The sequence below is a fragment of the Nannospalax galili genome, unplaced genomic scaffold (assembly GCF_000622305.1).
Source record: "Nannospalax galili isolate Female #2095 unplaced genomic scaffold, S.galili_v1.0 scaffold302, whole genome shotgun sequence".
NCBI lineage: Eukaryota > Metazoa > Chordata > Mammalia > Rodentia > Spalacidae > Nannospalax > Nannospalax galili.
In genome coordinates this window covers 1,531,027-1,544,762 of record NW_008350120.1, presented here as the reverse complement: position 1 = coordinate 1,544,762, position 13,736 = coordinate 1,531,027, and the positions used below count along the sequence as shown (strand labels likewise).

Sequence of the window (13,736 nt, the reverse complement as noted above, 5' to 3'; positions counted from 1 at the left end):
GAGGGGGAGGAGGAAATGAAGACTCCTGAGTGTGGTGGTGCACACCTGTAATCCCAACTGTGAGAGGCAGAGAGAGGAGGATCCCTGGGGCTCACTGGTTGCCAGGCTAGCCTAATTGGCAAGTTCTAGGTCAGTGAATGATCCTTCTCATAAAACTAGGTGGACAACACAGAGGAAATGATGCCTCAGGTTGACCTCTGGTCTCCACATGCACACAGGCCACCCCCTTCCCACACACAATGTATAAAACAGCCAGCAGAAAGAAGGAAAAGGGAGAGAAAATAAAATCTAAAACAAAAAAAGGAAAGAGAATATAAGTACCGAGACATCGGAATTCAAGTAGATTTAAAATCTTATTATTTGGGGCTGGAGAGATGGCTCAGTGGTTAAGAGAACTGACTGTTCTTGCAGAGGACCCAAGTTCAAATTTCAGCATCCTCATGGCAGTTAACAACCATCCTTAACTGCAGTTTCAGGGGATTTGATACCCTCTTCTGACCTTCACGAGCATTACACAACATGGTGCACTTACAAAACTACAGGCAGAACACTCATACACATTAAAGTTTTTTTTAAAAAAACTTAGTTTACTTTTCTGTATCATGCATTAAAAATAAAGCTTATAGTAAGAGAATTTAATGTCCTATTAAATGTTCTTTGTGTTTTCAAGGAGCCCTGTAAGTCTGTTGCATGCCCTTGAGTGTGACACCAGGATAACCCTGCATGTTCATGAAGGAAACTGGGTATAACCTTATGGAAAGTCAGATTGCACTTTCACTCAAAGGGGGTGTTCTGGCCCAGCAGGCATGAGGCTTGAACACCAGATTTCACTACACACAAACGTAACTACGTGGAAAACAACAACAAAGTTTGACTTACTCTTAGCGAAAGCTCTATGTTTTCTCCTCCGTAAAGATCCATGCCCTTGTCATACTGTCCAATCTCATTAAAATAATGCCTGTGTATAGCAAAAATTCCCCCCGACATTGCTGGTGACCTAGAAAGGAGCCATAAATATTATATCAATTCCAAAGAGATACTGATCCCTAATTTTCCTTAAAAAATATGAAATGCTATTAACACATGCACATAATTAAAAATAAATCTTAAAACCCCTGGAAAACCATATCAATACTAAAATTATCTTAATATTTGTTTAAGTATGTAAAATTACCAAATTAAAATCACTACTACCTAAAAGGTAATTTTTTTTCATGTAAGCAATATAGCCTTCAGGTATGTATTATTTTATTTTTAATGGATGTATCATAAATATACAAATTTCCATCATATAATGTGATATTTTGGTAAATGTGTAAAACATGTAATATTCAAATCAGGGTAATTAGAATTATTTAGCACTTCAAATGTTTATTGTTTATGGTAAACTATTCAAATCCTCTATTCTAGCTATTTCTAAATTAATTTAATTTCTATTACATTTAATTATTCATTGTGTATGTGCATGCACTCATGACCCACACAAAGGCCAGAGAACAACTTGTGGGAGTTGACTCTGTTCTTCTGCCTTGTGGGTCTCAGGGCTCAAACTCAGCTTGTCAGACTTGGCAGCTGGCTTGTTACCCACTGAGCTGTCTGTCTACTTCTAGGTATTTTAGAGTATATGATACGTTATTATGGACTGTGTGCAAGGACTGGAGAATTTACTCCTCTTAACTGCAACCTGGTACTGGCTGACTCGCCCTCTGAGACTTCTGGGAGCCACTGTTTCACACTGCACTCTCTGATCCCTCTTGAGTGAGGTCATGCAGCACGTTGCACTTAGCACAAGGGCCTTCAGGTTCATCCATGCTCTTTGTAAACAGGATTTCGTTCTTGAATGGCTGAATAATATTCTGTGTGCACACACTTTTTCTTTTCTTCTCTGCAGCTCCGGCTGGCCTGGAACTTGCTATGTAGAACACGGGGCTGGCCTCTGTCTCACAGAGATCCACCTGCCTCTGCCTCCCAGTGCTGGGATTAAAGGTGAGCGCTACCATGCCCAGCTACACCACATTTCAGTCCATTCAGGGTTACTGTTCATACAACAGTGAGCATGGGAGTACAGATGTCCCTCTGACATATGACTTCATTTCCTTTAGGCAGACTGTCAGTAATGGGATTGCTGGGCCATAGGGTTTTTCTATTTATAGTGAGGAACCTCCACACTGTTTCCTAGAATTTACTTTCCTGTTCCTAGAGCACGGGGCTCTCCTATTCTCCACTAGCTCCTGCTTTCTCTCATCTTTTTATCACAGACATTCTTCCTGGAGCAAGCCGGCATCTCCTAGGGCTTAGATTTGTATCCTCTGATGATGAGTGATATTAGGACATTCTCATGTACCACTGGCCATTGTATGTTTTTTTGTGGTGTTTTTGGTTATTTTTGTTTTTTGGATTTAAAAAATGTCAAAATAGGGCTTTTGCCTATTTTTTAAAAAATATTTTATTATTTTTATTTTATGTATATGAGTGTACTGCCTGCATGTAAGTGCACCCATGTCGTGCAGTGCTGGTGGAGGTCAGAAGAGGGTGTTAGATTCCCCTAAAACTGGAGTTACAGATGGTTGTTAGCTGCCATGTGGGTGCTGGGGATTGAACCCAAGTCCTTCCTCTGCAAGAGCAGTCAGTGCTCTTAACCTCTGAGCCATCTCTCCAGTCCCTTGCCTATTTTTAAAGTGGACTTTTTTTCTTGTTATCTTGTTTGAGGTCTTTGTGTGTTCTGGATAGTAACCTTATATATATTTGCTAGCATTTGTTCACATTCTGTGGGCTGTCTCTTTGCTCTGTTGACTCTGTCCTTTGGTCTGCAGAAGCGTTTTAGAGTGATGCAATCCCATTCCTCCATTTTTGCTTTTATTGCTGGTGCCTTTTAGGGGTCTTAGAACATCTTTGAGCAGTTTAATGTCATGAAGCAGTCCCTCAACTGATTGGGTAATAATTTGGAGTTGGTTTTTCTGTATTGTAAGAAGAGGGGATTGAATTACTTTTCCTGTTGTGATCCTTCATACAGCAGGAGCCTGAAGGGAGCTGCTCACATGACAGCCAGTCAAGAAGCCAAGAACAACATGTGCACGCTGTTTAGTTCCCTGCCTTCTTTAAAAAAAGTTTTAAGCAGTCCCTCAACTGATTGGGTAATAATTTGGAGTTGGTTTTTCTGTATTGTAAGAAGAGGGGATTGAATTACTTTTCCTGTTGTGATCCTTCATACAGCAGGAGCCTGAAGGGAGCTGCTCACATGACAGCCAGTCAAGAAGCCAAGAACAACATGTGCACGCTGTTTAGTTCCCTGCCTTCTTTAAAAAAAGTTTTTAATTGCCGGGCATGGTGGCGCATGCCTGTAGTCCCAGCACTTGGGAGGCAGAGGCAGGTGGATCTCTGTGAGTTCAAGGCCAGCCTGGTCTACATAGTGAGTTCCAGGCCAGCTGGGGCTACAGGGAGACCCCGTCTCAAAAACACCAAAAAGGAAAAAAAAAAAAGGAGACGTTTTGACATTCAAAATAATTTAAAGGGTTAGAGATGTGGGTCAGCTGTTCAGAGCAGTGGCAACTCTTTCAGAGCACCTGGGTCTGGTTCCCAGCACCCACACAGTGGCAAACAATCTCCCTTAACTCCAGTTCCAGAAGATCTGACACCCTCTTCTGACCTCCACAGACACTGCATGACATGGGTACACTTACATACATGCAGGCGAAACACTCATACACATAAAATAAAAATAATCATTTATAAATTAAAAATTTCTAATAAAGGAACGTGAAAAAGCTCCCCTTATATTGGTGCAATTTGATTTTTTTTTTTTCGGTCTTTTTTGAGACAGGGTCTTCTAGTAGCCCCAGCTGTCCTGGAACTCGCTATGTAGACCAGGCTGGCCTTGAACTCACAGAGCTCCACCTGCCTCTGCCTCCCAAGTGCTGGGATTAGAGGCATGTGCCACCATGCCTGGCCCACAATTTGATTTCTTTTAAATATTTTATTTCTGTGTGTGTGTGGGTGTGTGTATGTGTGTTTCTCTGTGTGTGTGTGTGTGTGTGTGTGTGTGCAGGTGCCTCTTGGGGCGAGAAGAGGGTGTTGGATCCTGTAGAGCTGGAGTTGCTGAGCCATATCTCTAGCTCCTGATGTTTTTTAAAGGGGGAAAAAATGTGACAGCTCAGTATGATTATGCTTGGTTTTATTTGGATATCGGTGAATGTATTAAAAAGTATAAACATTTCAAAAAATATTTATGAAGTTATTTGTTCTTGGGAACAAATATAGAGCAAAAATGAATTGTATGACAGTAGATTTGGAATAGTATTAAAAATGGGGTTGTGGCTGTAGCTCATTTGGTAGTGTGCTTGCCTAGCATGCACAAAGCCCTGGGTCTTTGTGAGTTCGAGGCCAGCCTGGTCTACATGGTGAGTTCCAGGCCAGCTGGGGCTACAGGGAGACCCCGTCTCAAAAACACCAAAAAAAAAAAAGTTTTTAATAAAATTTAGACCCCTCCCCCATCCATGCACCCCCACCTTCCCCTCTGGACCTCATGTATTCTGCCATACATGTTAAAGTCATAGCCAGTTTTAAGCATTTGTACACAGCTGTCCTTCAGTGTAAAAGCACTATATATAACCTAAGGCACTCCTAGTATTGACTGATCATTATGAATGTAGTAAATACATGCCTAAATCTGTTTTTTAAAGTTTTTTAGATTAATTAATTTGTTTTATGTGGTCCCGTGTATGCAATGCCCATGGAGGTGCTAGGAACTGAACCTGGGTCCTCTGCCAGAACAGACAGTGCTCTTAACCACTGAGCTATCTCTCCAACCCTCCTTATCCCCCTTTTTTTGAGACAGGCTCTCCCTATAGGCCCAGATGGCCTGGAATTCCCTGTGTAAACCAGGCTGGCCTTGAATCCACAGAGATCCACCTGCCTCTGTCTCCCAAGTGCTGGGATTAAAGTGCACCACCATGCCTGGCTCCCTTTCTCCACCCCTATAGTACAGGATCTCAGCCAGGGAGTGGTATCTCCCACAGTGAGTGGGGCAGTTCACTTCAGATAAGACAATCAAGATAATCCCCCACAGGCATGCCCAGAAGCCCATCTCCTAGTTGACTCTAGATTCTGTCAAGTTGACGTTAGCATTGATCATTGCAGGAGTAAATTCATGAACTAATGGCCTAAAGAAATACTCCAGATTGCATAAGAGCAGGGTACAGAGGTAGGGAGGCCAGTTAGAGGTTGTCGAGGTGGTTGTGGACAAAAACGCCTAATGAGGATTGTGCCCTGGCTGAGGGAGTAACAAAGATGTCAAACTTGAAGACAGAGCTAACAGGTATGCTGAAGAATGGGACAGGGTGTGTGGGAATACAACAGGAATCCAGGGTGGCCCCAGGGGTTTGCACATGGAAGATGGAGTTGCTTTCCATAGAGATGTGCAGTCCCAGTGTTGAGAAGGAAACTTTAGATTCAGGCTGATGTAGTGTGTATTCAGTGCCAAGCAGACCGTGGGTGCAGCTGGATATGTGAGCTGAGAAATCGTGGCTGGAGACACAAATTTGGGGGTCATATTAATTACTTTCCTCCTTGCTGTGACAGAGACCTGGTGAAAGCAACTTTGGAAGGGTTTATTCTGGTTCACAGTTCAAGGGTTTATTCATCCTGGTGGGGAAGAGCTTGAGGCAGCTGGTCACATTGCATCCACATTCAGAAAACAGAGGGAGATGCTGGCGTTGAGCTAGTTTTCTCTTTTCATGCAGTTCAAGGCTCCCAGCTCATGGAATGGTGCCACTCATATTTAGGGTGGGTTGGTCCACTTTAATTAACCAACTCTGGAAAATCCCTCATTGAAATGCTCAGAAGCTTGTCTCTTTGATGATTCTCAATCCTGTCAAGCTCACAATCAATATTAGTCATCATAAGAGTCATCAGTGTAAGATGGATCAGGATCAGGATGGGGGCAAGGAGGGGTAGAGAAGAGAACCAAGGACCGGGCCCTGGGCACATGAACGTGAAGTGTTTGCAGAGATGAGGGATGCTCAGCAGAGAAGGTGGGGAAGGAGATACAGTGAGACAAGAGGGGCCAGAGGATTGGGCCATCCTGGAGGCCAAGGGAATGGGGTCACCAGCTGCATCAGACATGCCAGTGGGTCAACTGTACAAAGACTGGACACTGGGTTGCACATTGTGAAGGTCCTAAGGTCCCAATTTTAGTCCTGAAAGGAGAAAATCCTTGCCTAAATGAGTTTAAAACATCAAAGTTTGAAGTTTCGGAGGACTGAAGAAAGTGATATGACGCTTTCTAAGTGACTATGATACAAAAGACAGGAAAAGAAAGGGCCAGTGGCTGACGGAACATGGGCACTAAATAAGTAGTGCTGAGAGAGATAACAGCATGTCTGTGTTCTGATAGCCTGGTCCTGTTTGGTGCACTGGGTGCTGACTGTCCCCATTGGAGCACTGGGTGGCACGAATCCTCTCTGGTCCACTGTGTATCGAAAGACTGTGATCACAGGCAGCCCAGGAAAGAGGCAGAACGTGGATCTTCCACTCTAGCTTTGATACCATGGAATGGGTGGGAGAAGGGAACCTACAATCAGAATGTTCTTTGTGGTAAAGAGCCCAGCCTCAGGAAGAGAGGGTCTGATCCATGCAGACAGCCAGAGGAATAGGTAGATGAAGGCTTTGTTGATGGGCCTGTTGGGGCTGGGCAACCTGTATGTGGAGAGGGAGCAGTGGAGAGCTGAACTATGGTGAACTACAGTGGCTCAGTGTAGCCATGCTTCAGGACTACACACTATCGTACAAGGTTCTCAAAGAAAGTACTATATATATAATTTCACAACTTTCCCTTGTACTTCTTGGGGTTTTTAAAATTTCATCCTTAAATCAGGAAGCAAGACTAGCTCATAAGGGTAGAACATCCACAGTGTATCCCAGCAGTGGGATTAAGGGACACACTCAAGGTTTGGACTAGACTAAGAAGGTGAGTGAGAAAGTGATTGCAGAGCATCATGGTCAGGGCCCGTCCATGAGGAATAGCATCAGCTCCTGTTCACAGACTACAATCAGCTCATGTGCAGGAGACAGGGAGAGGCCATGGCTGCAGTGTGGTGGGATGCGCAGTGTTGTGGGATGTGCAGTGTGGTGGGATGTGCAGTGTGGTGGGATGCGCAGTGTGGTGCAGTGTGGTGAGATGCTCAGTGTGGTAGGATAAACAGTGTGGTGCAGTGTGGTGGGATGTGCAGTGTGGTGCAGTGTGGTGAGATGCGCAGTGTGGTGGGATGCGCAGTGTGGTGGGATGCGCAGTGTGGTGGGATGCTCAGTGTGGTGGGATGCGCAGTGTGGCGCAGTGTGGTGGGATGTGCACTGTGGTGGGATGTGCCGTGTGGTGCAGTGTGGTGGGATGTGCACTGTGGTGGGATGCGCAGTGTGGTGGGATGTGCAGTGTGGTAGGATGTATAGTGTGGTGCAGTGTGGTGGGATGCGCAGTGTGGTGCAGTGTGGTGAGATGCGCAGTGTGGTGGGATGTGCAGTGTGGTGGGATGTGCAGTGTAGTAGGATGTATAGTGTGGTGCAGTGTGGTGGGATGCGCAGTGTGGTGCAGTGTGGTGAGATGCGCAGTGTGGTGGGATGTGCAGTGTGGTGGGATGTGCAGTGTAGTAGGATGTATAGTGTGGTGCAGTGTGGTGGGATGCGCAGTGTGGTGCAGTGTGGTGAGATGCGCAGTGTGGTGGGATGTGCAGTGTGGTGGGATGTGCAGTGTAGTAGGATGTATAGTGTGGTGCAGTGTGGTGGGATGCGCAGTGTGGTGCAGTGTGGTGAGATGCGCAGTGTGGTGGGATGTGCAGTGTGGTGGGATGTGCAGTGTAGTAGGATGTATAGTGTGGTGCAGTGTGGTGGGATGCGCAGTGTGGTGCAGTGTGGTGAGATGCGCAGTGTGGTGGGATGTGCAGTGTGGTGGGATGTGCAGTGTAGTAGGATGTATAGTGTGGTGCAGTGTGGTGGGATGCGCAGTGTGGTGCAGTGTGGTGAGATGCGCAGTGTGGTGGGATGTGCAGTGTGGTGGGATGTGCAGTGTAGTAGGATGTATAGTGTGGTGCAGTGTGGTGGGATGCGCAGTGTGGTGCAGTGTGGTGAGATGCGCAGTGTGGTGGGATGTGCAGTGTGGTGGGATGTGCAGTGTAGTAGGATGTATAGTGTGGTGCAGTGTGGTGGGATGCGCAGTGTGGTGCAGTGTGGTGAGATGCGCAGTGTGGTGGGATGTGCAGTGTGGTGGGATGTGCAGTGTAGTAGGATGTATAGTGTGGTGCAGTGTGGTGGGATGCGCAGTGTGGTGCAGTGTGGTGAGATGCGCAGTGTGGTGGGATGTGCAGTGTGGTGGGATGTGCAGTGTAGTAGGATGTATAGTGTGGTGCAGTGTGGTGGGATGCGCAGTGTGGTGCAGTGTGGTGAGATGCGCAGTGTGGTGGGATGTGCAGTGTGGTGGGATGTGCAGTGTAGTAGGATGTATAGTGTGGTGCAGTGTGGTGGGATGCGCAGTGTGGTGCAGTGTGGTGAGATGCGCAGTGTGGTGGGATGTGCAGTGTGGTGGGATGTGCAGTGTAGTAGGATGTATAGTGTGGTGCAGTGTGGTGGGATGCGCAGTGTGGTGCAGTGTGGTGAGATGCGCAGTGTGGTGGGATGTGCAGTGTGGTGGGATGTGCAGTGTAGTAGGATGTATAGTGTGGTGCAGTGTGGTGGGATGCGCAGTGTGGTGCAGTGTGGTGAGATGCGCAGTGTGGTGGGATGTGCAGTGTGGTGGGATGTGCAGTGTAGTAGGATGTATAGTGTGGTGCAGTGTGGTGGGATGCGCAGTGTGGTGCAGTGTGGTGAGATGCGCAGTGTGGTGGGATGTGCAGTGTGGTGGGATGTGCAGTGTAGTAGGATGTATAGTGTGGTGCAGTGTGGTGGGATGCGCAGTGTGGTGCAGTGTGGTGAGATGCGCAGTGTGGTGGGATGTGCAGTGTGGTGGGATGTGCAGTGTAGTAGGATGTATAGTGTGGTGCAGTGTGGTGGGATGTGCAGTGTGGTGCAGTGTGGTGGGATGCACAGTGCGGTGGGATGTGCAGTGTGGTAGGATGTACAGTGTGGTGCAGTGTGGTGGGATGTGCAGTATGGTGCAGTGTGGTGGGATGCGCAGTGTGGTGCAGTGTGGTGGGATGCACAGTGTGGTGGGATGCGCAGTGTGGTGGGATGTGCACTGGGGTGGGATGCGCAGGGTGGTGCAGTGTGGTGAGAGGCGCAGTGTGGTGGGATGTGCACTGGGGTGGGATGCGCAGGGTGGTGCAGTGTGGTGAGAGGCGCAGTGTGGTGGGATGTGCACTGGGGTGGGATGCGCAGGGTGGTGCAGTGTGGTGAGAGGCGCAGTGTGGTGGGATGTGCACTGGGGTGGGATGCGCAGGGTGGTGCAGTGTGGTGAGAGGCGCAGTGTGGTGGGATGTGCACTGGGGTGGGATGCGCAGGGTGGTGCAGTGTGGTGAGAGGCGCAGTGTGGTGGGATGTGCACTGGGGTGGGATGCGCAGGGTGGTGCAGTGTGGTGAGAGGCGCAGTGTGGTGGGATGTGCACTGGGGTGGGATGCGCAGGGTGGTGCAGTGTGGTGAGAGGCGCAGTGTGGTGGGATGTGCACTGGGGTGGGATGCGCAGGGTGGTGCAGTGTGGTGAGAGGCGCAGTGTGGTGGGATGTGCACTGGGGTGGGATGCGCAGGGTGGTGCAGTGTGGTGAGAGGCGCAGTGTGGTGGGATGTGCACTGGGGTGGGATGCGCAGGGTGGTGCAGTGTGGTGAGAGGCGCAGTGTGGTGGGATGTGCACTGGGGTGGGATGCGCAGGGTGGTGCAGTGTGGTGAGAGGCGCAGTGTGGTGGGATGTGCACTGGGGTGGGATGCGCAGGGTGGTGCAGTGTGGTGAGAGGCGCAGTGTGGTGGGATGTGCACTGGGGTGGGATGCGCAGGGTGGTGCAGTGTGGTGAGAGGCGCAGTGTGGTGGGATGTGCACTGGGGTGGGATGCGCAGGGTGGTGCAGTGTGGTGAGAGGCGCAGTGTGGTGGGATGTGCACTGGGGTGGGATGCGCAGGGTGGTGCAGTGTGGTGAGAGGCGCAGTGTGGTGGGATGTGCACTGGGGTGGGATGCGCAGGGTGGTGCAGTGTGGTGAGAGGCGCAGTGTGGTGGGATGTGCACTGGGGTGGGATGCGCAGGGTGGTGCAGTGTGGTGAGAGGCGCAGTGTGGTGGGATGTGCACTGGGGTGGGATGCGCAGGGTGGTGCAGTGTGGTGAGAGGCGCAGTGTGGTGGGATGTGCACTGGGGTGGGATGCGCAGGGTGGTGCAGTGTGGTGAGAGGCGCAGTGTGGTGGGATGTGCACTGGGGTGGGATGCGCAGGGTGGTGCAGTGTGGTGAGAGGCGCAGTGTGGTGGGATGTGCACTGGGGTGGGATGCGCAGGGTGGTGCAGTGTGGTGAGAGGCGCAGTGTGGTGGGATGTGCACTGGGGTGGGATGCGCAGGGTGGTGCAGTGTGGTGAGAGGCGCAGTGTGGTGGGATGTGCACTGGGGTGGGATGCGCAGGGTGGTGCAGTGTGGTGAGAGGCGCAGTGTGGTGGGATGTGCACTGGGGTGGGATGCGCAGGGTGGTGCAGTGTGGTGAGAGGCGCAGTGTGGTGGGATGTGCACTGGGGTGGGATGCGCAGGGTGGTGCAGTGTGGTGAGAGGCGCAGTGTGGTGGGATGTGCACTGGGGTGGGATGCGCAGGGTGGTGCAGTGTGGTGAGAGGCGCAGTGTGGTGGGATGTGCACTGGGGTGGGATGCGCAGGGTGGTGCAGTGTGGTGAGAGGCGCAGTGTGGTGGGATGTGCACTGGGGTGGGATGCGCAGGGTGGTGCAGTGTGGTGAGAGGCGCAGTGTGGTGGGATGTGCACTGGGGTGGGATGCGCAGGGTGGTGCAGTGTGGTGAGAGGCGCAGTGTGGTGGGATGTGCACTGGGGTGGGATGCGCAGGGTGGTGCAGTGTGGTGAGATGCGCAGTGTGGTGGGATGTGCAGTGTGGTAGTTGGGATGCAGCCACTGGGGTGTTGGCAAGAGGAAGGAAGATGGATCGCTGAGAAGGCCAAGGCCATGAAAAGGTGAGGAGGAAGGAAAGAGAGACATGAAAAATCTGCAGAGCTGAGTGGTGTGGGAGGGCAGAGCAGGCAGGAGATGGGGAGACTCGGGGCTGTGTTTCTAGACAGGGTGTCGTGTCCAGTAGTGCTGAGATGAGAGTCCAGGAGATGACAGAACACACAAAGGAGACACTGTTTACACATTTGAGCCTCACCACCCTGTTCCCAGAAGTTACACATAAGGAGACAAGTGTGGGAACATCATGACCACAAGACTGCACCGCTCTGCTAATGAGCTCAAAGGTTCCTGTATCAGTCAGGGTTCTCCAAAGAAACAGAATAAGTAGAATGAATATATATACAAAGAAACAGAATCGGTAGAATGAATATATATGTATAGAGATTTATCAGCTTAGCTCACAGGATAGAGTCCGAGTAGTCCAACAATGGCTGTACCACACTGGAGAGGCTGAGAATCACTCAGTCCACAAGGCTGGATGTCTCAGTAGTCCCAATCTGGTGCTGAAGGTCCAACAAATTCCAAAAGATCAGCTAGTCTTCAGTCTACAGCAGGAAGACGAACTCACCAGCGAGAGAGAAGGCAAGCAGCAAGAAGCCAGGTGTTCTCCTCTGCCTTGGCCTTTTATATGGGCTGCCATCAGAAGGTAACACCCACATTTAGGGTGTGTCTTCCAGCTTCAGATGATCCAATCAAGAAGATCTCTTTTCTTTCAGTTAATCCCAGATCCAGTCAAGTTGACACCCAGGATTAACCATCACAGTGTCCATGAGGGACATGAGGGGCTGCAGTGCTAGAAAATCCAGCCATCTTGCCTGAAACAAATGGGTTAATAGCAAGAGAAGAGGATCTGAAATCAGAGTTGCAAGGAAACATGGGGCCTGCTAAATGTTAACTCAACTGCTTACACATTTGCAAATACAGTATCTAACACTAAGGAACTAGGAGGATCAGGGTCCTCTCAGCCTGTGGATTTGGCAAAGTCGTCCCCTTTCTAATAATGACAGTTTGCTCCTTGGTCAGCAAACAACTCCTGAACTCAAAAGATGGATGTTAGAAACTGGGGAGATGGCTCAGTCAGTAAAGGGTTTGCCTGTAGGCATGAGGACCTAGGTTTGATCCCCAGAATTCATGTAAAAAAAATCTGGGTGTGGTGGCACACACTTGTGATCCCCATGTTGAGAATACAGAGATAAGTAGATCCCTAAGGCTCATTGGCCGACCAGCCTACTGTTTGATAAGTGCCAGATAAGTGAGAGACTGGATAGCTCCTGAGGAGTGACACCCCCAAGAGTGTCCTCTGACCTCCACATGTGCACACGTGTGCACATGTATATGTACCCAAGTTCATATACAATCATCAACATATAGACAAGATGGGCATTAGAAATCAGGGCATTAGAAACCAGGAGTGGTGGTACACTCCTTTAATTCCAGCACTGGGTAGGCAGAGGCAGGTGGATGTCTGTGAGATCAGGCCATCCTGCTCTGCATAGCAAGTTTCAGGCCAGCTGAGGCTACAGGGAGACCCTATCTTAAAATGATGATGATGATGATGATGATGATGATGATGATGATGATGGCATCATCAACAGGGGTGGGGGAAAGGGCAAGGCCCAGTGTCACTTGAACCAACTTAGTATCTACCAATTTCTGGCATTCCATGTTTTAAGAAACAAGTAGCAAAAGAAAGCATCCAAACATCTTCCCTAAAGTCCCCCAAAGCAGAAGAACCTCACCGGATGGGTGTACTCGGTCCTTCTGGTCCGTCCATCTCATATGAGAAAACATGGTCCCATTTAAATTTCAGGTCCCAGCCAAAAGCTCCCCTTACAACAGGAGACGTCTTATACTCCAGGGTCATTTCGTCGATGACATCGATCACAGGGCACACCACTATTTTGGGGTCCTTAGCGATGACATGCAGCAAGGGCTCCAGCCACACTTTATTTACCTCACAGTGGCTATCCAAGAACACCAAGATGTCCCCTGGGGAGGCAAGAGCAGATTAATGTAGGTCCTCCTGGAAGCAAATACATCCAACCCAAATCCAAGTCAGACGCAATGAATATTCATTAAGTATTTCCTATGTGCTTAGTTTCTCAGGTACGTTGGGGGGAATGAGAAAATATATATTACTGTGTCCAGAAAGGTGAGACCCCACACACCTGGATATTTAGAGGAAGCTGATGAGCTGCAGGTTAGAGGGTGACCTGAGGAAAACCCTAAGAGAGCATCATTGGAGCTGAGCAGAACCTTCATTTCCAAAGATCATTTTAGGGGCTGGGGAGATAGCTCAGTCAGTAAAGTGCTTGCCTTACAAACATGGGAACCTGAGTTCAATCCCCAGCGCTCACATTTAAAAATCAAAACAACAAAAACTTGAGGTGGAGGTCTGTGGTTAAAATCCCAGCATTAGGGAGTTGGGGACAGGTGGATCCCTGGGGCTTCCTGGCCAGTCTACCTAGGCTACTTGATGAGTTCCAGGCTAGTGAGAGAGACCCTGCTTTAAAGAAAAGTCACTGTCTGAGAAATGACACCTGCAGTCTGTCTGACCTTTGGCATTCACCCTTCACACCTCACAAGTGTGCATACATGCATATGCATGT

General features: G+C 49.2%; 1 protein-coding gene across 1 annotated transcript in view; it reads right to left on the bottom strand.

Annotated features, from left to right (window-relative positions):
* Positions 1–13,736, bottom strand: part of Galntl5 (polypeptide N-acetylgalactosaminyltransferase like 5) — a 43,712-nt gene that overhangs the window by 10,563 nt on the left and 19,413 nt on the right. Inside the window, exons 5-6 of the mRNA XM_008847289.1 lie at positions 12,867–13,116; positions 880–997 (exon numbers count right to left, since the gene is read on the bottom strand). Of these exons, the coding sequence (XP_008845511.1) occupies positions 880–997; positions 12,867–13,116 (368 nt within the window). The remainder of the gene's footprint in view (positions 1–879; positions 998–12,866; positions 13,117–13,736) is intronic.